This window comes from Engystomops pustulosus, chromosome 6 (assembly GCF_040894005.1).
Source record: "Engystomops pustulosus chromosome 6, aEngPut4.maternal, whole genome shotgun sequence".
Classification (NCBI taxonomy): domain Eukaryota; kingdom Metazoa; phylum Chordata; class Amphibia; order Anura; family Leptodactylidae; genus Engystomops; species Engystomops pustulosus.
This window is the reverse complement of record NC_092416.1, coordinates 113,529,546-113,554,710: the sequence shown is the minus strand read 5'-3', so window position 1 is coordinate 113,554,710 and position 25,165 is coordinate 113,529,546. Positions and strand designations below refer to the sequence as shown.

The 25,165-nt window shown below is 40.8% G+C and overlaps 1 protein-coding gene and 1 long non-coding RNA gene across 4 annotated transcripts in view; one reads left to right on the top strand and one right to left on the bottom strand.

Annotated features, from left to right (window-relative positions):
• The window catches only part of RIPOR3 (RIPOR family member 3), a 195,464-nt gene that overhangs the window by 149,263 nt on the left and 21,036 nt on the right, over positions 1-25,165 (top strand). For all 3 annotated transcript variants that reach the window (XM_072110625.1, XM_072110623.1, XM_072110624.1), the window contains 4 exons: positions 480-625; positions 22,410-22,539; positions 22,621-23,169; positions 23,646-23,788. In XM_072110625.1, the coding sequence (XP_071966726.1) occupies positions 480-625; positions 22,410-22,539; positions 22,621-23,169; positions 23,646-23,788 (968 nt within the window). The remainder of the gene's footprint in view (positions 1-479; positions 626-22,409; positions 22,540-22,620; positions 23,170-23,645; positions 23,789-25,165) is intronic.
• On the bottom strand, positions 5,027-6,333 carry LOC140065952 (uncharacterized). Its single transcript, XR_011848078.1, has 3 exons — positions 6,264-6,333; positions 5,715-5,881; positions 5,027-5,322 (listed from the first exon to the last, which is right to left on the bottom strand). It is a non-coding gene; the product is annotated as an uncharacterized lncRNA (long non-coding RNA).

The window sequence follows — 25,165 nt, the reverse complement described above, 5'->3', positions numbered from 1 at the left end:
TTAAAGGAAATCTATGATTAAAATCAAGCATGGTGAACCAGGGACACTTAATCATGGATCCAGGCACTGTGACTGTGGTAATGTTCTTATATTTGTTATCGATGACCTCCTTACTTCTAAGATCAACCCAAAGGGAAACCCACCAGAGCCCTCAGTGCTGCAGCGTCACAGGCTGTTAAATTGAGTAGAACCTGCCTTCCCCTTCCCACTGGCTGTGTAATCTAGTAGCAGCAGGGGGAGGGGAGACCTGCTTTGCTGAGGGGCTCTTGAAACACCCACCAGAACCCCTCAGACTCATTAGCATATTTTTAAAAGTTTATTTTAGAAGGAAGGAAGCCATGGTAACAAATATAAGATTACTACCAAAGCCATGGTGGCTGGATCTATGGGCAAGTGCCCCTGGTTTAATATGCTTGATTTTCATTGTAGATTTTCTTTACATCTATAAATAAGACCTTGTATTGTACTGGATTTTTCAGGTTGTAGAGCTGCGTGGCCTGACCACAATCTTGGTCGGGGTTGTGACTTGCGACAGCAGTGACTTTTTTACCACTCGACCAAGGATTATTATCGTGGACATCACAGAGCTGGGGACCATAAAGCTGCAGCTAGAGGTTACATGGAAGTAAGTGAATTTGACAACCTTCTATTGCTGTAGCACAAAACACTTGAAACAGAGTTGGTTTTGCTGCTGCCTCTACAAATCGACTGTTGTTTTTAGCCATATTTGAATGTTATTTACAGTGCTGCTACTATATAGTGGTTATATACTACTCTATATCTATCCCAGTAGCCAGCGCCAGCGAATTTTTGTCTACCATGGTTGGGAGTGCCACTGTAACATATGGTGACTTCTATGGGTACAAAGGAGTCAGGGGGACCTGCTGCACAGATCAGACTGCTCAGTCCTCTTCTTTTGTAATAAACATATGTAGGAGGCAAATACTACAACATTGGGGGTCATTTACTAAGGGCCCGATTCGCGGTTTCCCGACGTGTTACCCGAATATTTCTGATTTGCGCCGATTGTACCTGAATTGCCCCGGGATTTTGGCGCACGCGATCTGATTGTGGCGCATCGGCGCCGGCGTGCGCGCGACGGAAATCGGGGGGCGAGGCTGAACGAAAACCCGACGTATTTGGGAAAAACCGCCGCATTTAAAAACCGAAAATGTGTCGCTTGGGAAGCGCTTACCTTCACCTGGTCCAGCTCGGTGTATTCCAGCGCGTTCAGATTATTTTCAGCGCAGCAGCGCCACCTGGTGGACGGCGGAGCAACTACCTTCATAAATCTTGTCCGGACCCGAATCCTGTGCAGAGAACGCGCCGCTGGATCGCGAATGGGCCGGGTAAGTAAATCTGCCCCACAGTAGGTATTGTGTAAAACATCATAGTACACAATACATTCATAATGTATTCATAGACTGCACCTGTAGCCATTATTGCTGAAATATTTGGTACAACCAGGGAATTACTGATAATTCTTATGCATTTGCCGTAACAAAAACACACAGGGCACATTTACTAAGGGCTTTGCAACACTTTGTGGCACAGCTGCACTGGCTTCTTTGCGACACAAATTAGGGAACGTGCCGTCGGACAGTCTGACTGATTCGGACTGAGCGCCGTATTTAACTTTCAAATTGTGTCTCATGCCCTATGTTAAAAATGTGCCACAAAAATTCAGCATTTCTGCTGCACAAAGTTTTCAGTGAACTCGAGTGACCTGGTAAGTAAATGTGCCCCACATGTACTGCCGTCCTCAGGCTCCAGACCTGCATTGATGCAAATTTTCATATTAAATGGGTTTGCCCATGGAAGAAAGTTCTCAAATTTTAATCATCTAGTGATGGCTACACAATAAAGATAATTTTAACCTCTTACTTTGCCATTTTAGTCAGTTTCATTGCTGTTTTTGCTCCTATAATTGCCTAGGCTGGTCACTGTAAGATTTAGCAGTGTGGGCAGGCACTAGCTAAGCAGACACTTCAGGATTCCTCTGTGCTGTGAGATGCTGTATGCTGACAATGTGCTTAGATTTTAAGAGTACAGGGTTTAACTACACTGTCATTTAGCTTCTGAAAATTCTACTAATAGCTAACACATAGAAAAAGAGAGATGAGACAGATCAGAGCCATGAGATGGATATAGGATACAATGACACACTTAGCACTGCTACATCACCTAATTAATAAAACACACAGTAAGCACTGCTATATCCCCCTCCACTTGGATCAAGACCTTAACTTGTATGTATGCTGTATGTTGCTGCTGGACAGGAAGTGCCTCTATCTATAGTGTATTCTGCCTCCTGCCCCTCCCATGCAGTACAAGAGGACTATTTATGCCAGAGGAATCTGCCCAACCATAGTCAGTAGTTAATGGTTGTATCCAGGGATAGCCAAAATATAAACACCAAGACTGATAGAGACAGGTTGGAATTATATCTGGGAAATGCTGTATTTTTGTAAATTTTATGCTTGAAGGAAATCTACCATCAAAATAGAGCATGATAAACCAGGGGCACTTACCAGACACTGTGACTGTGGTAATCTTCTTGTATATGTTATCCATGGCCTCCTTTCTAAAAACAACCTTTACAAATTATGCTAATGAGCAAGAAGGGCTCTGTGGGCCCCTCAGAACTGCAGATTCACAGGCTGATACAATGGGCAGAGCATGTCTCACCCAACCCCCTGCTTTCTCCCTCCTCCCACTGCCTGTGTAATCTAGCAGCAGGAAGTACAGGGGGAGGGGAGACCTGCTCTGCTCATTGTAACAGCCTGTGAAGATACAGCAGTGAGGAGTTATGGAAACACCCACCACATTCATTTTATGTGTTGCAAAAAGGTAAAAATGTAGCTATTTGGACATTTGGGCTTTTTTGTTTTTTGGGGGTTGCACCACTGGAATAATTGTTTCAATATTTTTATAGATCAGGACTTCTGGGATGTGACAATACCCAACATATTTTTTATTTTCTTTGTTGAATTTATTTTTATTTCTGATTTAGGGAAAGGGGGTGATTTTTTCCCAATGTTTATAAGGTACTTGAACCCTAGTGGGTCTGATCTCTCATAACATTTACTAAAGATCTCTATCGGGCTGCCATAGACAGACCATTACAGATCTGTGTAAATGACAGTCCCTGAAGTCATACATAGAATCCCGGATGTCATGGAGAGGGAACATAGCCCCTACGACATCGGGGAGCAAGAATCATTGCCAAGATGGCAGGGCTAATGCACGGCCAGTTAAGAATGTTTGTCTTGCAGTGTTTAATGGTTTACTGGTTTACACCAGGGTTCTGTCAGGCACCGATTGTGTTTGTAATTGGTGGTTGTTTGCCGTATTATGCAGCAAACTCCTCCCCCAGTGTTAAGAGGGCTCAGTCCATAACAACCATGGGATGTATGACATGTATGTTACATGTCGTAAATTTTTGACTTACATTTCTATCACCTGCTGGCACTGTAATACATTTTATGTACCAGTTAAATCATACAGCAATGGAGGTTTATCTTGGTAGGATGTGCCTTGAATTACTGCATACCATATAATTTCCCATCACTACTGCTGTTGGAAGGTTTTTAAAGGGTTTTTTTTCTACACTCATTGGAAATGTTTGGCACAATTCTCTGCAGAGGCAGAACACCAAACCCTCCCTAAGGAGGGATGATAAATAATACATTCTGTACGTTACATGCTGCTGACTCCAATGCAAACAGTGTAAGATGTCCCAGAGTTTCAGGAAACAACATTTGGAGATTAAATATGCTACATTCTGACTTTAACTCCGCTGTGCCATTGATAAATGTGTCCTGCTAACAGGATGTGTGTAAAACTCTAGAATACTCTGATAAACTCTGATCCTCTATAAACTTGGTGACATGTTTGATAGTAAGTAAAGTAAATGCATCAGCTTAACGGCTGCATCATGGATAGTTTTGGATGCTATTGCAGAGTTAAATTAAGAAATTGAAAAGTAAATACACATGTAAACAATAAAAATATAGAATAAAAAATATGAAACATAAAGAATAAGATTAAATAAAAGAAAAAGGCAAGTTAAAATTTGGAAAAAGGTGAGGTGACCTAATATTAAGGGAAATAAAAACGGATTCCCCGGGTTGGGGGGGGGTCTAATTTGTAAAAACTACTATATTCAGCATAACCTAGGAACAACAATGTGGATGTATTAGTTTTCTGTTCTCCTTAAGGTGCTGGCTTAATGTCAGCCCCCATGCCTCTCACACATCGGAGAGCTTGATTAACTTTAAGTGGTATTCCCATCTGGGCATTCACATTTATTTTAATTCATTTGTCATTTAATTCATTTGTATAAATTCATTTGGAAGTTATAAAAAAATATAAAAACCTATGTGAAGATAATTTCTTTAAATGTAGTCATATGGTCCCTTAGAAACAAGACTGTGTCCTTGCATACGACCACCACTGCTGGAATGATTGCACAAAGAAACAAAAAGTTTTTGTATATGAAATGTCCGGGAGTTACTGTATGTGCCGCAGCTTTCCTGTGGTAATGAACGCTGAAGCCAGGTGGTCAGACAGGGGTCAAAAGCGCATGTCTGGCCGCCGCTGCGGCCAGAGTGCAGGTTGGTCATATCCAAGGAAGCTATCCTGTTTCTAAGGGACAACATGGCTTCATTTATTAGAAATTATCTTCACAGAGGAACATTTTTAATAACATCCAATTTAAGAAATGATTACATATGGCAAATGAATTAAAAGAAATGTGAATTCCCAAATGGGAATACCCCTTTAAGTCAATACTGGCCACTTAATTTAACATGGTGCACGTTCCTATATTCATTTTGTTACATGGCCACGTTTCAAAACAAATACAATTACAAGTGACTTTGTAAACTGTTCTGTAGTCTATCTCCCACCAAACTGTGAAAGAATTGAATATTTCAACATCCTGAATAATTTCCACACATGTGCTCTTTATTTTAGTGACACATCTTCCAAAGACATTTTTCTTAGGGACCATAAAATGGCCTTAGATCAAAATATCTCCCAAATTTTGTGACCTGTTCCACTTTCATATTGGAAATAAACAATAACCGTAAATGATGTAGCAATTCTCACTGGCCTACAATCTTGTGATTAAACCCTATAACAATCAGGAACGCTCACCCACAGGGTATAGCTTGATTCTTCACTCCTGTGTCACCTTTCTTCATAGCCAGTTTACTGTAGCCCCTTTCCAAAAAACATTGTGACTGATCCCCTGTCTGTCTTTTAATTTGCATCTTCATCACATCAAGAGAAACTGATCCACTGGGATAGCTTTTTGAACTGGATTATAAAGAGAAGAGGTAGTGTGCAGAAATTAATTGGTGAACATGGATTTCCTAAAAACATTGGTTGAAATGGAGCCCGTTTCCTGGAGCTATAAGAAGGCACAATCTTTAAATGTAAAATAATTAGGGTCAAAATCTACGTGTGTAGTTGTGTCATATATAGGTGTATATGGACTCTAAGATCATGTCATCCACGAAATTATTTCAACATTTCTGTTGTATCCTTTAAAAAGGAACATAGTATTTCAACACATTGTTGCAAGTTAAGGTCTATAGATTACACTAGCCACCAGTGAAGTAAACAATGTTTTTGGACTTTTGCAATAATAATAAAGTCAATTTTCATGAATGAGCTACAGTCAGTCCCTTGTTGGTCAGCTTACTCACCACAAGCGTCAATTCTTTTCAACAGTTGGATGGCCTTACGTTGTTGTCTAATGAGGCAAGGATGAATTTTAGTCTCCGTAACCTTCTTCAGATCCAGTTTAACAGATTTTATACCAATACTTATGCTTAGGCATCTTAGAGTTAGAGGTTGTAGTTGATATTTCAGCCTAAAGAGTGTAGAGAAGGACTATGGTAATCGCTATTGATCACTATTAATGGATACTGTTTTTTAACACTTTGCTGTATCAAATAATGGGTATACATACATATAATATATACAAGCGATCCCCAACTTAAGAATACCCCACTTATAGACGACCCCTAGTTACAGAGTTATAGACGGACTTCTCTGTCCACTGAAATTTTTGGTAACGCTTGCTGGATACTTTACTTTAGTCCCAGGCTGCAATGATCAGCTGTAAGGTTCTGTAATGAAGTTTTACTAATAATACTTTTTCCCCATCATAGAAAAAAACTCCAATTGTCACTGGGACAAAGAAAACATTTTTGTCTGGAGCTACAATTATAAAATATACAGTTCCAACTTACATACAAATTCAGCTTAAGAACAAACCGAAGGAACCTATCTTGTACGTAACCCGGGGGCAGCCTGTAAATACATAAAATCAAAAGTGTATCATAAAGTTATATACATTTGTTTGCATCAGTTGTCTGTCTGACTTTGCACTCAAAAAATGTGCACATATATTTATAAAGTGTCTGCGCCAGGTTTGTGTTTTGGCTGCACCGTGTCCAACAAGAAAAAAAAAATGTGCACCTAATGGGGCTTGTTAATGGCCCACACTCTTCATGCATCTGGTTCCATCTGCACTGCACCACTTTTTTTTGGTGCTCTTTTAACATGGGACTTGCGACACACTTCTGTCGGACTTTGCATGATAAAAGTGGCGTCCGACTGAGCACCGGAAGAAGCGCATGAAGAATAGCGCAGGTGCAACACAAAAGGGTCACATACGACATATGACACATACACTTCTTAAATACCTGTGCAAGTTGTTTACACTGAAAAGAACATGCAAAGTCCATAAGAAAACTGGTGTAAGTTCCTTAGTAAATGTGGGCCACTGCAAATATTGAGAACCTAGAACTCTGCACTAGATGTGGGATGGCGCTGACCATTGTCCTGGATCAGATGTCCTCTTCGCATATTCATGGCAGCTTATTTTAATTTGAACACTTTCAGAATATACATTCAGTGAGCAATGCCATACTCTCCCAGACCTTTGATGTGAGATCCCCTGGAACCAGACTTTGCAAGAGCCATTTTACTATCTACTGCTGAGAGACCTTGGCTTATTAGAATAGTAGAGTATATTATAGACGCCAAGAATAATATCAGCATGACCAGAGAGGCACACATCCTTCTCCTTGATAATCAGCAGCTCAATGTCTGAATATGTAAAGATATAATGTTATGTAACATCAACAACCAAAAAGTAAGGCTTTTACTCTTTACATGCCTCAATTGTACCAGGAGCCACAGGTCTAGTATAAAGTTTTTTCAGATTTTTAATAAAATGTTCAAATTTGTTTGACTTGCTAATAGATGTGTTCAATTCTTCAGCATTTTCAAGACTACTCATGGAGTCAAGCAGGTATAGATCTGAGTGCAAACTATTTTAAAGGGATTTTCCCACCAACAACACTTTCCCCCACAACACCGGTCACCACAAAAATTGAGAATCCAGAGTCTGTCTGTGTGTAAGGATAGAGTTGTAGTTGCATACGCCACCGAACCTTCCTTAATATTACAAGTTTGAAAAGTATTAAAGAGGTATATAAAGTGGAGATGACATATACAGGCAGTCCCCGGGTTATGTGCAAGATAGGTTCTGCAGGTTTGTTCTCACGTTGAATTTGTATGTAAGTCAGAACTGTATATTGTATAATTGTAACCCCAGGCAAATTTTTTTTGCTGTCTGTGACAACTGGATTTTAAAAATGTTGGGTTGTCATAAGAACCAGGATTAACAATAAAGCTTCATTGCAGATACCTGTGATAACTGTTATAGCTGTTTATTGCAGCCTAAGGCTAAAATACAGTAATTTACCAAAATCCAGAGGTCAGTTTGTAACTAGGGGTCATCTGTAAGTCGGGTGTTCTTAAGTAGGGAACCACCTGTTTTTGTACTACCACTATTTTCACATCCGATCCTTTAAAAAGCATTGCACTAAGGCCTAGGCCAGAACTGCTTTCAAGACTCTGGATAGGAGAAGGATAAATTTATATCCTGACTACAAATCTGCAGATTAGGAAACCTTTTGTTCACAGGAGGTGCATTGATTGTAAAATTTAGCAGTTCACCCAGGAAACAAATTTTCTTCTAACTTTTATCTGTAAATGATGAATATGTATATTCTGCATTTGGTATATTTAGTCAGAATTAATAGGGAAATTAATAACCTGCTGTGATTGATATTTGGGAGAATGTTACACTTAGAATGATGTGCTCTGCGTGTGGCATACTTGTCACGATCGGTCACAGGATACAACAGAGATTAGAGGGTCAGCAGGGAGTCCTTGTTTTCCTGCCTGGCTCAAGCACTTAGATGGAATGATGCGATAGCCTGTACCAAAAACACATATTTCCATACTGAGATAATCCCAACAGAAAGCTTAATCTGCAACAAGCTCTCACACATTTTTTTCATTTGTCATCTAATGTCTTAGGTATGTGATTGTAGCAGCAGGAGAATACAGATCCTGACAGCAGGCATGTAAATGTTTTTTCCTAACTTTTTTTGCAGACCTCAGCAGTTTTGCATATAGCTGTGTAGTTGATTATTTAAAAAAAAGACCCATCTAGTCCAAGCTATAATTCTCGAGGGTTGGATTACAATTGTAATATGATCATGACATGCTTATGATGCAGTCATGGTGCAGCCAAAAGTTGACAATTAACAGTTTTCCTGTAATTCATAACAATCATATTAGTTATTGACAATTAAAGGGGTTGTCCACGTTCAGCAAATATTTGATATGGTTTGTCTAAGGAAAGTAACAACCTTAAGTTATTAATTAATTTGGGCGGTATCACAATCTGCCTGAGTAGAGATCAAGTGGAGATCAAAACTGAAATTTTCAAAATTTTACACATTTAAATTTTCTCATAAGTAAATACAAAAGATATCATTCAAATTGTAAATTGAATTTGAAGTACAATGTGTCACGAGAAAACAATCACCTGGATATGTTAAAGCGTTCCAAAGCTGTAAGCACTTAAAATGACATAGGGCAGATATGTCCTTGAGGGAGGGAGGGAAGGAAGGAGGGAAGGCAGGGAAGGAAGGGAGGGAGGGAAGGAAGGAGGGAAGGCAGGGAAGGAAGGGAGGGAGGGAAGGATGGCAGGGAAGGAAGGAAGGGAGGGAAGGGAGGAAGGAAGGAAGGAAGGGAGGGAGGGAGGGAGGGAGGGAAGGAAGGGAGGGAGGGAAGGAAGGAAGGGAGGAAATGAAGGAAGGAAGGGGAAGGGAGGAAGGAAGATCTAAAATTATTACTTTCCTCTTCTTATTGGAGAGTGGAGGTATAACAAAGTGTTGTGGCAGAACCTCTGTGTTCTGGCAGAACACTAAGAATCAAAGAAACTATTGTCCTGGACGTTTAACCCCTTAGCAATTGCAACAATGTCATCATATATCGTCAAACAGATACTGAACAAGTATTCTTTTTGTATAAAAACCGGTTGTATAAATACCAATGAAATCAATAATATCAGTATACAAGGATCAGCTATTACCTTAATAACACCAAACCGTATTTACAACCATAACTACTACATAATGGCCCACATTTATTGAAGCCCCAGCACCACTTCCCACATTCTTTTCAGTGAAAACTGCTTGTACATGTATTTATAAAGTGTCCATGACACATTTTTTGTCACAGCTGCACTATACCCAACGCGACCACAATTCTGCACTGAAAGGGGTGTTCCAGTGCTCAGACAGACCGTGAACCACATTTATCAAGCACTGTCCGACAGAATTGTGTCACACATCCTTTGTTAAAGGTCCACCAAAAAAAGTTGGTGCACTCATTTGGAGCAGTGCAGGAAGTGGAAGATTCATGAAGAACGTGCACCACAATTCATGAATCTGTGGCACCTTGCATACTTCACCTTTTTCTGTTTGCACTGTTTATGATAAATGTGGGCCAATGACTGAATTTTACCACTATACTAATACTGATGAATATCAATAAAAATACAAATTCTACAGTGATTACAGTAAAATTAAATCTGATGACTTACAGTTGACATCTTTACTTTTAGCTATCTTTTTTAATTAGGCCTGGACAATATTGTATCCCTTCTCCTATAATATGTTAACTCTTACTGTACAGTAACGATTCTGCTCCATCACAGAACCTTATGATGCCTCCTCCTGCCTGTGACATGTCCACTCAGATGTCTTCTGCTTCCTGCATCATATCTCCATACCATGCCCCTGAAAATTACAGTTACTTGCAGTAAAGTAATTTATCATACAGTGGGTGCTCCATGCGCTGGTGTATGATAAAGCCCGCCCCTTGCCCTACACCAGATACATCATGAGGCTTAGACCTACTGATGTATGCTTGGCGGCATGAGAATGCATGGGCCGGAATGCCACGTGGTATAAAAATGGCCAGAATTTGCCAGAATAATCACAATTAAAATAAAGACCTTGCGGGGTAATAGAGCCAGTTATCTCAGCAAGTACAAAACAGTATTTAAATATGGACCATAAAAGAAGCCTTACCCATGTTGCCACTGCAGAATAATTATTTGAGGTTGACCAAGACTGCTACCAGAAGATATTACAAATATTAAATTTTGCTGGAAACGCTAGCTAAAAAAGCAGAGAAATTTGTTGGCACATTTGATTTTTTTTACAAACATATCTAACAAGATTTAACATTTACACAAAGGTCAATATGCCACAAAAATAGATTCTGGAAATTTAACCCCTTCCCGAGCCCTCACCCACAAATTTTTTAAAAAACCTAAAAATTCAAATCATCCCATATCCAGATGTCATCCATGGACAAATATGAACTTTGTATAACACAATAGCAAACAAAATATGATAATGTAACCTCATACCTTCTAATACCTGTACGAAGTGACCCGGGAGATCTTCTCTGAGGGTATCAAGGGAAATGTTGATATAAACAGGTAGAAAGACAGGTAAATAGAACAAGGAGACACGGAGATAGATATACCAAATGGCTCAATAGGGAAATAGTATCATTAAATGGTGAGTCCTAATAGACCCCATGATATGGAATGGCCCCTATTGTTCCCTAAAAGCCTAAATGATTACCCCCTGACTGGAACCTGTTCGTAAATGGGTGCCCTGTCCCTAATCATCTAAATCCCCAAATACAAGGCTTAGTAAAAAATGGAGCATAGTGTACAAAAAATAGATTTAGTAAGGTGCATAGGCCAAAAGTTACATGCGTCCCTGAAAAACAGGCTCATTGGGGGAAATATATAATCCAGACGCCACTTCTACTCAAATAATCATGATGATATATTGAGTCAGGGTGCCTGACACTGAGACTACTGACTCAACTCTGGGGTTCCCCCTCATTTATGTAAGTAACCCTTTAAGTTCACCACATGAATGCCTGCAAACATCTATCAGGCACCCTGGCTCTATATATATCAACATCATGATTATGTTAACAGTAATGTAAACCTCTCCTGAGCTGCTTTAATGTCTTTCAAAATGCAATGAAAATGCTACGTGTGACTTTACCCTTAAAGGAAACCTACCAGTTAGAATGGTACGGGTAAGCTGTAAGTACCGAGCACCAGCTCAGGGTGAGCTCAGGGTGAGCTGGTGCCGGTACTTACTTTCGTTAGTGTTATAAACCGCGGTATCGCGGTTTTAACACTTTTTAAACTTTAGAGCAGAAGAGACCGTGCGCGCAACATCCCCGCTATTTCCTATGTAGGCGCGCGCACGAGCGTGCGCACGCAGCGCCGAAGCCTCTTCTACTCTAAAGTTTAAAAAGTGTTAAAACCGCGATACCGCGGTTTATAACACTAACAAAAGTAAGTACCGGCACCAGCTCACCCTAAGCTGGTGCTCGGTACTTACAGCTTACCCCTACCATTCTAAATGATAGGTTTCCTTTAACAGCAGGTGTGACCGCAGCCTCATATGTATAGGCAGTCCCCGGGTTACATACAAGATAGGGTCTGTAGGTTTGTTCTTAAGTTGAATTTGTATGTAAGTCGGAACTGTATATTTTATCATTGTAATCCCAGCCAGAACTTTTTTGGTCTCTGTGACAATTGGCTTTTAAAAATGTTGGGTTGTCATTAGAATCAGGATTAATAATAAAGCTTCATTACAGACTCCTCTGATAACTGTTATAGCTGATTATTGTAGCCTAGGACTAAAGTACAATAAATTACCAATATCCAGTGGTCCGTTTGTAACTAGGGGTCGTATGTAAGTCGAGTGTTCTTAAGTTGGGGACCGCCTGTAGTCATCTCCCTGGGGTGTGACTAGAGTGGTTACAAATGCAGGACATGTGCTCAAATCCAAAATTTACAGAAGTGTCCACTCCTACAAATAACCCAAATATATAACTCCTGCACCCCACTCCTGCATATATAACTCCTGCATATAACCCAAATTTTTAAACGCACATGTTAACAGTAATGTAATTCGGCAAATCACTTCCCGTCAGCTGCTGTAATGTCTTTCAAATCGCAATCAAAACACAACGTGTGACCGCACCCTTAACACCATATGTGACCAGAGTCTCATATGTCGTCATCTCCCTGGGGTGTGACTAGAGTACTTGAAAATACAGGGCATGGGCTCAAATCCAAAATTTACTGTAGTGTCCACTCCTGTATATAAACCCCCCACCACCACCACCACCTCACATGACTTGTGTCCATGTGGATTTCAGACATTTGCAACAAAAAGAAGACAAAATTTACGCCTACCAGCATAGGAAAAACTGAACATGTATCACAATTACAAAGACATGATCATACATAAGGCACATAAAATACCGTCCAAATGTCTCAATTATACACCAAAGAAAAAAACTGTGATAGATGTACCCCATTGGGTGTTTTCTACATACCGCAGCAAACACCCAGAGCTAACAGCTGGAATTGATGCTGGCACTGATCCAGATGTTAACCCATTAAATGCCTCCAGCATCAAAAATGTTGTCTCATCTTGGAAAAATGATACATTACATAGGTCTCTGCACCGAAGTATTAAAAAGGTTACGAGCGTCAAAACATGAAGAAATCTGATTTTTCACTCAAAAGCATTTTTACGAAACCAATAAAACCTATACAAATTTAGTATCTCAATGATCGTATGACCCAGAGAATAAACTGTTGGTGTCATTTGGAGCGCACAGTGAAAGACGATAAAACAGAAGCCACAAGAAAATGCAGCAATTAAATTTTTCGCAAATTTCTTTGCATTTGGAATATTAAATACTGTCACTATGATGTACAATTTGTTACAAAGAAAACAAGCCTTATACAGCTGAAAAAGAGAAAAAGTTATGGATTTTTGAAAGAGGGGAGCAAAAAATGACACATTTACACACTCATGCACATATAATAATTATAATATATATACAGCGTACACCAATTACGCAGCACTACACAGAGCTTGCCAAATCTATTCCTGTCCCCAATGGGGCTCACAATCTAATCAACCTACCAGTATGTTTTTGGAGTGTGGGAGGAAACCAGAGGAAACCCACGCAAACATGGAGAGAACATTCAAACTCTTTGCAGATGGTGATCCTGGGACTTGAACCAAGGTCCTCAGCACTGCAAGGCTGTAATGCACACACATGCTGTGCCATATGCAAACATACAGCATATACTGTATACAGATATACAGTATATAAACACACCATAAAGTGTATACAAATACACCATATACAGATCATAGATATAGCATATATACATTGCATATATGTTATATGTACAATGTGCAGCATAATATTAATTTAATGGTGCATATCGTCCACTCTTTATTGTGTCAGATCGGGCCCTATAGCAGCTGCTACCACTGTAGTTATGCCCTAGTTGCCATGTTTGATCCATGTACACTGGCTGGGTTTTACAGACCAATGATGGGACTATAGTGATACAAATATGATATGAAGAACCCATTTCCTTTCAGGAAGCACATTTTGGAAGAAAGCAGCCATGTTTACAAACAACCCCTTTATTAATATATATTTTTGAAGGCTAAAAATGCATGAACAGCAGTAATAGACACCTTTACAGGCATTACTGTTATCTACGATTATAGTAGTTATAGCATTAATATAGCATTATATATTCTTGTACATAGAGGGCAAAATTATAGAATGATGCCCGGTGTCCTCAGGGTCAGGTTATCATCCATGTCCACCACTTCTGTAAAGATAATGAGATCTTGGAACTGGCTATTAGACCTGTATACTTGCTAAGAGAATTTACAGTAGTTGTAATGTTAACCATATATATTCCCCAATTGGTAAGTAAGGATGTTGTTTGTTAGGTGTTACAAAGTGTGGTTGGGTACCTGCAAACGGGTATCCTGATAGTTTGGTTGTTGTCACAGATGACTTAACCATGTTGAAGGCGAAAAGATGTTACCAAAGTTTCAACAATATGTCATGAATCCTACTACAGGAAAAAAGCTATTGGACTTTGTTTTTTCCAAGTGTAAACGATGCTTATTGCCCAGTACCTTTACGTTGGATCGGACAGATCACATTCTAACCTGGTTATACTGACCAGTGGAATACAGACTCCCTATTAAAGGGAACATGTCACCAGGGATATCACTAAAGACATATTGCAAAAGCCCATTACAGCTGCATCACAAATATTCATTTTTGCTTTCTCTATGCATTTGCATTACAATATAATTGTGAGTTATAACTTACCCTTCACCCTGAATCCTCTGTGTAATCCGGTTGGGATTTGGTTTGAATGCATTTCAATAAACACCTGCCTTGTCTGTGCTGCAGACTCCTCAGCTCTCAACTTCCACCTTTGTGCTCCTGTAAGCTCCTCCCTCCTTCTCTGTCACAGAGCTCACAACTTGATGAACTGACATCAGTGGAAGAGGGAGGGGCTGTACAGGAGCAGGAAGGTGGGGGTTGAAAGCTGAGTCAAGTGTTGTTTTTTGAAATGCATCCAAACCAAAGCCCAATCCTTGGGACTACACAGAGGATTCTGTCAGGGTGCAAGGTAAGGTATAACACACAATTATTTTGCAATGCAAATGCTTAGAGAAAGCAGAAAGGCCTATATGCAATGCAGCTGTAATGGGCTTTCGCAACCTATCTTTAGTGAAAATGAGGTCCCTGGTGACAGGTTACCTTTAACACTGATCAGGTTAGTCTATGGTCAGAGGATGTGGAGCAAGAACTTCAAACTTGTTTTGAAGTAACTGACTAAGGCTACATTCACATGACGTATATACGTCCCCCATACGCTTCTATGGCCTCACGGTGCAGTACGGGAGTGGTACGGTGCAGCACACATGCAGCAGCATAAGGCTCCCTGGGAGCTTTACAGGTGTAATACAATTTGAATTATGAGAAGCAAGCTTTGTAAAGTTTGCACCCTCTTCATAGGAAATCAAGTGGTGGCTCCTACCCCTGGGGCATCATCTTTTTAAGTGCTTGATGCTTACTGGTCCAAGAATATTAATATTGCAAATGGAATTTTGAAAATGTCTCTTGAAAAAATGCATACTAGTATTCATTACATTTATGTTAGAATGTATTATGGTTGTGTGATAAAAATCCAAATAAAATTTGTTTAAAAAAATTTAAAAAACATAGGACATGTCCCATATTTCAATGGAATACGGCGCCGTGTCCTGTATACTCCTATGAAGAGGGGCAGGATGAGCATTGCTCACCCCCTGCTCCCCCCCCCTCCCCCGGCACTGTTGTATGCCCACCGTACTACGGTACGGCGGGCATACATTGTGTGAATGTAGCCTAAGACCTGTTGTTTACTGAATCTGATAGGAATTTTAATCGATGCGTGACGTAGTGACAGTACATTAGATTTTGTGTGGGATATATAGTGCTAGGGAAGAATGCAAAAGAATTAAAAGATCTCCTGAGGAGAAAGCAAAAAGTTATCCTGCTATCCTTAAGAATATGGATTTGTATAGAATTGGCTACAAAAAATGAATGCTACTCCCACAAAAGCAGGATTATTTATTTATTTGTAGGAGGATGAAGCGTTTCGATGGAGAACTTCCCTCTTGCAGCAAGCTGTAATCCCCTGCTGCCAGTCAATTTGCTTATATACTCCCACATGTTCAATGCTGCCAGCTTTTGCTTTATCCTAATCCAAATCCGTGCTGACAGCCACTGTGGATTTTATGGGAAATTCTCCCTCGATATGCATCCTCCTACGAATTAATAAATAATCCTGTTTTTGTGGAAGTGGCGCTTCAAGTACATTGTTTGTACCCAATTCTATGAAGCTCTACTGGATATTATATCCTAGTACACCCTACTAGTCCAAATTCACAACATTCCCAACGTGTTTCTAGTACCACCCTTAATGGAACTTTTATCAGGGGAGTCAAATCCAAATAAACATTGATGCTGCAGGTGACTGGCAGTGTTCAATGAGGTAGATAAACAGTGGTAAAACCCACTCCTGCAGCAGCCATATTTTCTTGTACTGAAACTATTTAATGGGTATAGACCAGTGATGGGCAACCCTAATAAAATACCCCAGCGGCCTCCCTTTACTATTAAAATGCCCCTAGCAGCCTTCCTTTACTACTAAAATACCCCTAGCGGCCTCTCTTTACTACTAAATTACCCCTAGCGGCCTCCCTTTACTACTAAAATACCCCTAGCGGCCTCCTTTTACTACTAAAATACCCCTAGCCGCCTCCCTTTACTACTAAAATACCCCTAGCGGCCTCCCTTTACAACTAAAATACCCCTAGCGGCCTCCCTTTACTACTAAATTACCCCTAGCGGCCTCCCTTTACTACTAAAATACCCCTAGCCGCCTCCCTTTACTACTAAAATACCCCTAGTCGCCTCCTTTTACTACTAAAATACCCCTAGCTGCCTCCCTTTACTACAAAAAATACCCCTAGCCACCTCCCTTTAAATATTATATAATAATAAACTTATATACTTACCCAGTGATGTCTTCTTCCCTGTAGCTTTACTGCAGGTCTGACGATAATGGCCGCTCGGCACCTCCAGGTTGCACAGCGCACCTCGGGTCACGTGTCTGAAGTGACCTGACGTCAGGTCGCCTCAGTCACGTGACGAGCAGCACGCATTGCAGCCTGGAGGAGCCGGAGGAGTTGCAGACGGTGGGCGGACCAACGCGGTGCCGGACAGGTAAGCAGGGCACAGAAACACAGGGACGGGGGCGGGACATTAACATAGGGGGAGCACATTACACAGGGGGAGCACATTACACAGGGGCAGCACATTACACAGGGAGGGGGGCCGGACTGCGGGCGCTGGGTGGCTGTGTGTCACCAAAAATGGCTACGCATGTCAGTGCTGACACACGTGTCATAGGTTTGCCATCACTGGTATAGACCATGTTAACTTTCTGTCTACCCCATGTTTCAGTCATCCAATTGGTTACAATACATATCTGGTGTCTAATCAGATCAATGCGACCAGCCTACAAATGGCTGAACTCATAACTTTGGTGGTTAACTCCATGATTATTACACTACAAAGATGCTAATAAACCCATCTGTGTGTAGAAATGGTAATGGTGATCATAAAACTTATTACTGGACTGCAGACAAAGATGTACAATTCTGTAGGGAGTCAGGAAACTGCTAACGTTTTAAATCATTTATTTAACCGATTTAGTGTGGAAGCAGAGGGCCAAGTGATTAAGATAGGTGAAGTATATTGTATTTCCAGTGGAGTGATTAAAGATGCTCATAAGTTGAACCATTTCTGGTGAGAAGGTGCTTCAGGAACTACATAAATTAAAGGTAAAGAAGTCTTCAGGTATTAGTGCAAAAGCTTTGTGCGCCTGTCCGTAGGAACTTAGTCTGGTCTTTTGTCCAATATTTAACAGATCAGCTCCTCTCTGTTCACAAAAATATGGTGCCATAGTCTCCAACAATAGACACCTCTCTTTAATCCCTCCTCAGAAATCACAGGCATTACTTAGTTGAATACATGGAGTGTTCAGGTAATAACCCATGAAGAAGCCTCATAGCAGCCCAGTATCTCAGCATCATAGAAGACAGATTATTCAGCAGCCACCGAAGGTCCTCCAAATACTGCCATCACAAGGTCTTCAGGTCCCCTGACCATCCATTCCAGAAAGCTGTCTGATCCTCCTTTCCAAGTAGACAGATGACCTCTGGAGGACTTCTTACCAACACTTTAAAAAAGTTCTCTTAGCCACTGAGTTTCTCACAGGCCCGGGAGAGCTCCGATATGAAAGAACTCTCCTCTCTTGCTCACGAACTACTCCAGGAATAAGACACAAAAGGCAGGAGTGTCTGACCTTGGTCAGCGTCCCTCTAGATATTCTCTGGGCATTTAACCAAAGTTAGGCCACATGCTCCAGCGGGTAACATGCCTGCAGTCTTGGCGGGTCTGGAGCTGCATGGTACACATCCGCTGTGCTTATATGCGACTGACTTCTGTACAATATTTAATAGAAATTCAGCAACATGTGTGGTGCCTAAGCTATGGTAGACATCAACTATCTTGTCGGAAAAATTAAAGTCCTAAGGGAGCCTAACGGCTATCGTCCAATAGCACTTACCCCAACAATAATGATTTTTTATTTTAGTGTTTGAGCATTTTATTTTACGATTTATTTTCAATTAGGGTAATGTTTTTTGACTTTGGAAGTGCATTCAATAAACTGCAGGATATGCTTGTGGAGTCCCCGATAATACTGTGGATTTATGATTATCTAACAGCCAGACAACAAAGGGTGCATATTGTTAATAACTGATCTTTTGAGGCTGATAATAGCAAAGAAAACCGCAGCACAGCACAGGGACGGATGAACTCAAAAAGAGTGCTTTATTCCAACCAAATGTAATGTTTCGATCACATTGCGATCTTTGTCAAGCATCGAAACGTTGTATTCGTTGGAATAAAGCACTCTTTTTGAGTTCATCCGTCCCAGTGCTGTGCGGCAGTCTTTTTTGCTATTATTGGATTCACCGTGCAGGTGGAGTAGGTCTACTGTTATAAGTATTTGGGAGTCTATCTAGACAACAAGTTAACTTAGCATATTAATGCTAATAAACTGTAGAAGAAGGCCTCATTACAGTCTTTTGATGTCCAACGTAAGATGATAATTTAGTAAGTTTATTGTACTACACTGTAGTCTGCTGTGGTAGTGTGGTATTGGAATAGACTCCAATAAGTTTAAGAAAATTATGAAGAAAGCAGGCTCTATTGTAGGTTTGGCGTTAAAAAATTGGGTGGTATGACGTTTAAGAATGTTGACGAAATTGGTTCAAATTCTTAATAACAAATTTCACTCTTTGAACACTATATTGACTGGGCAGTGCAGTACCTTTAGTGATAGATTTTTGAAATTTAAATGTAGGACTTTGCAGCCAGATCTTGTTGCAGTGAGCTCTGCAGATTTTTCAGGCAGATAACCTTTAAAAAAAGCATCAGAAAAGCGTGTGTGTGAGCTTGGCGGCGAGTGTGCATTGATCCCAAGTGTGTGCAGTGTCTTAAGTGTGACTTAGGTTTAAGGGACTTAAGTTTGAGGGGCTTTAGCAGGTAACTACTGTGTTTTGTGTTACTTTGACTGTAGATTCTTCTTTCTGTGCATATTTCTATTGTAATCCCCATTAGAATAATGGACTCCATAAGTGGCATTGCTACACGGTGTACATCCTGTGCCATCTATGCTTTCCTTGAACAGCCGTTCGAGGGGGAATACTGCTGTGTGGGGTGTGTGAAAATTGCTCATCTGGAAGCCCAGATTCTGGATCTAAATGAGCAAGTTTCAAGGCTGTGGGCAATTGATAATATGGAACGAAGTTTGCTGCTCCTAAAGCACAAACTCTCTGGGGAAGATGGGTGTGGGGAGGGAAGTATGGAGGTGCAGAGTGAGGGGGCAGCTAGTTGGGTAACATGTAGAAGGCGGGGTAGGGGGAAGAGTTGTAGGGAGTCTAGTCCTGATCTGGTGCACCCCAATAAGTTTGCCAGGCTGGCGGATGAGGGGGATATCAGCTCTGGGGTAGCAATGCTGCAGCAAGACGTGGCCGCTAGCAACCAGGGGAATATCTGCTCCAGTAAGAAGGGTAATGAGAGCACAGGCAAGGTCAGACAGGTGCTGGTAGTGGGAGATTCGATTATTAGGGGAACACACAGGGCAATCTGTCACAAAGACCGTGCATACCGAACAGTGTGTTGTTTGCCGGGTGCTCGGGTTCGGCATGTTGCGGATCGGGTTGACTGGGAGGGGCTGGTGAGGAACCAGCGGTCATGGTCCACATTGACACTAATGACAAAGTAAGAGGTAGGTGGAAGGTCCTTAAAAATGATTTCAGAGATTTAGGCCATAAGCTCAGGGCAAGGACCTCAAAGGTAATTTTCTCCGAAATACTGCCTGTACCACGTGCCACACCAGAAAGACAGCGGGAGATCAAGGAGGTAAATAAGTGGCTCAAAAGTTGGTGTAGGAAGGAGGGTTTTGGGTTCATGGAGAACTGGACTGACTTTTCTGTCGGCTACAGGCTCTACAGTAGGGATGGGCTGCACCTCAATGGGGAGGGGGCCGCTGTTTTAGGGGAAAAAATGGCTAGAAGGTTGGAGGAGTGTTTAAACTAGAGACCTGGGGGGAGGGCAACTACACTTGTGCAGGGCAAATAGACAGTGTACATAGAGAGCTGGGAAGAGTCATAGTCCATGGGGGAGGAAGGGGGGCTGGAATGAGATTGGGGAATAAGGACAAAAGGAATACGGACAGTGTATGTACACAAATGCCAGAAGCCTCACAAACAAAATGGAGGAACTGGAACTCTTGATGTTGGAGCGGAAATATGATATAGTGGGTATCAGCGAGACATGGCTGGACAGTAGCTATGACTGGGCTGTTACTATAGATGGTTATAGTCTTTTTAGAAAGGATCGTATAAATAAAAAAGGTGGAGGGGTTTGTTTATATGTGAATTCTTGCCTCAAGCCTGTCCTGCGAGATGACATCAGTAACGCAAATGTGGAGTCCCTATGGGTTGAGATAAGAGGAGGGAAAAAGAATAATAAAATATTACTAGGGGTTTGTTATAAGGCTCCAAATATAATGGAGGCAGCAGAGGAAATGCTGATAAGTGAAATGGATGCGGCTTCAAAGCAAGGTGAAGTACTTATCATGGGAGACTTCAATTACCCAGATATCGACTGGGGGGCAGAAACCTGCAGGTCCTTCAAAGACAGCAGGTTCTTGTCAACAACAAAAGACAATTACCTGTTGCAACTAGTCCTGGAGCAAACAAGGGGGGGGGGGGGCACTGCTGGACCTTATCCTTACCAACAGACCTGATAGGGTATCAAAACTACAGGTTGGGGGGAACCTGGGGAATAGTGATCATGATATCACTGATTTTGTATTACGCTTTACTAAGAGCGTTAGTGAAGGGGCAACCAACACTCTAAACTTCAGGAGGGCAAATTTTCTGCAACTAAAAAGGATAAGTGACCAGGACAAGTGTATAAAAAGGATATAGTAGAGCTGGAACGGGTGCAGAGGAGAGCAACCAGGATTATTAGGGGAATGGGGGAACTAGAATACACTGACAGATTAAAAAATTTGGGATTATTCAGTTTAGAAAAAAGACCTCATTACAATGTACAAATACCTGAACGGACAGTACAAGGATCTCTCCAAAGATCTTTTTATACCTCGGCCTGTGACCAGGACAAGGGGGCATCCTCTACGCCTAGAGGAGAGGCGATTTTACCATCAACATAGACAAAGGTTCTTTACTGTAAGAGCAGTGAGACTATGGAACTCTCTGCCGCAGGAGGTTGTTATGGCGGACTCTATGTACATGTTCAAGAGAGGCCTGGATGACTTTCTGGAGAGAAAAAATATCACGGGTTATGGGGATAAAACATTTATTTAATTCTTAAAGGTTGGACTTGATGGACTTGTGTCTCCTTCCAGCCTTATATACTAATAGGCTGTGATAGGACTTGCCAATGCATTGGGAAGTATTGATTCACGTGTCTAATTGCAAATGAGCACAATTTTTTACATATACATAATCTTTTAAAATAAATTTTATATTACATGTGTATGTATAACTGTTTGTATTATGTTTTTTAATTGTGTTATATTGTGCAACTGATGTGACCGGTGTGTTATATTGTGCAACTGATGTGACCGGTGGGGACAATAAAAGCCCTATTCTATTTATTATCTATGTGCATCAGGCTGTCCACAGGCTCTTTAACAGATCAAGTGAATTTACAATATGCTGCAATACTGTAGTGTAAAACACGATGGTAAATGCTATTTTACCTCAACATGTGATCATGATGGAAACCTTTGGATTGCATCTCAAAACATGATCAAAATGCATCTTAATTATTTGTGGTATGCTCAGAGTATGCCAGGTTAATAGATATAAAGTATCAATTGACACTTCCATAAATTTGTGCATCATTTACTTTCCTCTTCATTTTTTCAGTCCATTCGATAACAGCAAGATCCTGTCCACACCAGGAATGGCCAACAAGTTTTCATCTAGTGTCCGGAAAATGTCTTTATATCACTGGACACCCCCCAACACACCAAGTTTCAGAGACAAGTTTTACCTTGTGAGTATCACTATGTATATTACCTTTGTGTGCTGGTGACAAAAAAGTTTGTAAAACATTTTTATCATTATTTTGCCTCAGAGCGATATTGATAGTACATATCCATCTCTGGAAAAAGACATTCAGACACCATACATCCTGAGTTATCTGGCCAACAGTGGATTTCCAAGTCACTGTCGAAGTCTGGAACATAGCATGGAAGTAAACAGCATAGACAGCTTCAGGAATCTAGAAGAGACAGGAGATGAATCTAACCCAAGACCACCATCTTCTTGTGGAGAGACTTTACCATACTCTTCACAAGAGCTTACCAAAGAGGAGTGTCCACCAAGTCATGACTCTCTAGATATTCTCAGAGAGACACCTAAAAGTACCCAAAACATCATGAAACGGTCAAGGCTCGAATTTGACATAGGCACCAGCACAGAACTCAAAGCGGAGAGCCAGACCCTCATCTCAGACCTGATGGAAAATACCACTGAGAAAATTAACACTGTAGCTGAAAGTCAGAGACATTTCCTACCAAATCAGCTGGCCAACGTTCTTGACCTGCTGCAGTTAGAAGATGCAAAAAGGTGGAAAATGAAGGAGATGGAGCAGTCTGTGTTACACTTCAAAGAGAGAGTACTGGTATGTGGTGTGTATGTGAAGTCTTGAGAGCCCCGTTCGATCATAAAGTTTAATAAGGAAGTAATATTGAGTATGGTTAAACATGTCATTTAATTTTGAGGGTGTTCATTATAAACTGTTTGCTGTATGGGGGTCAAGTTTATCTGCTTACTATTGTAGGGAATGTGCAGACCCTGAATCTTAAGAACTCTGCACCTTACAACATCTTTGCGTGACCATGCTTCTACTATAATTGATGGCATTAAAACACAGGACTGATTTGCTTACATTACTGTACATTCCATCCTGAAGCATGTATGTTTATGTTCAATTAACAACGAATGAAAACCTCTGCACAATTTAACCCCATTTCTGCCATAATTTTAAAGAAGTTGATAGTTTGATATGCTTTATGGATGTACCTACTGTTATAATAATGCGTAGAAACATGGATCCATTCAGCATACCTGCAAATATAAATTTCTCTTATTCTACAGAGGTCAAGTCATTGCAGTCTAGAGCTTCCCTCCATGGACAGCCTGATGGTTGAGACAGCGCTGGAAAGTTTTGACTTCCTGAATACAGATTTTAGCGCAGATGACATGTCTCTTCTTGGCAGTGTCCGCACTCACAGTAAGAGGTAAAATACACATTGTCTCCAAATATTCCCAGCATTTCCTGTATTATTCGCTTGGAATAAGTGCACAAATGTGGATGTAAACCAGGAGTCCCACAACCTTCAGCTGTGAGGAAACTGCAATCTCAACATACCATGACATTGGGAGTCATTGGACTTACTCAGAGTTGTCAACAGCTGTGGAGCCGTAGATTGCAGAACACTAAATTGACTGATCTTTTTTTGATGGACATTTTGAGGCAGGACTGCATACATCTACATGTCCATTGGTCCTTAAAATTATAAAATGCTCTGAAATTAAAAGCTCCCCCTCACCCTACAAATGCTATGTCCATGTGTTTGTAACTACTTTCATAGACAAGAAAACACAATATTTGGTCCATTTTATGTGCACAGGCTATTATAACTGTAGATTAAGAGGGGAACTCATGAGGATTTAGGCCAACAAACCACTACTAACCTGTTATTTGTCTTATTTAAGCTCTTTCTTCTGCATCAAATCTGAAAGTCTGAAATCATTGAGAGCTCACCCCCATCTTCCCAAACCTAGAGCTTATCTGCCTTGATGATTGAATTCTCTGAAGTGAATAGACTATCCAGAGTCTGTCTGTACAGAGTTAAGTCACTAGATACTTTAGGGCACATGTATCAAACTTTTGGTTTGCCTTTTTCTTCAATTTTGGTGACTTTCATGGTGTTTGTGCTCATGCAGGGTGACAGTGTCAGCTGCTCAAATAAGGAACCTAATAATCGGTCTAATGAGGTAACTCTTTACAGAGTCTTATCTCCTCAGAGAACTGAATCAAGTGAAATATGCTCAAGGAACGGAAACAATTAATCATTAGACTTCTTACCTGTCTCAGGTGGACCCCAGAAGGCTTCACACTGCAGAAGGTAGAGCAGATTCAGGGTGCGGTCACATGTCGCAGCTAAAACTGCATCACAATTAACTTTGAGGTGGTTTTAGGTGCAGTTTTGTCAATTGAACAGGTGAAAGACATGAACTGAATGGGTGAATGACATTTGTGGAGCAGGTTTCCCCTTCAAAATAAAATTCACTCGTTCAGTTTATGTCTTTCACCTGTTCAATTGACAAAACTGCACCTAATACCACCTCAAAGCTCATTGTGATGCAGTTTTAACTGCAACGTGTGAACGCACCCTCAAAGCACAGAGAAGCTGCTTCAGTAAATAAGCTACATTGCACAGTTTAATATTATCACCTGAAATAAAAAAAATATTTCAATGGTTTAGATACAAAGGTTGCACAGGTAAACGAAGCAGCAAAGGCTACCAAGGGGAGAGGAGTAGGCTTAGCTCCCAGAACTTGGCAAGGCTACTCCACCAATAGCCTTTAAAGCTAATTTGCATATAACTACT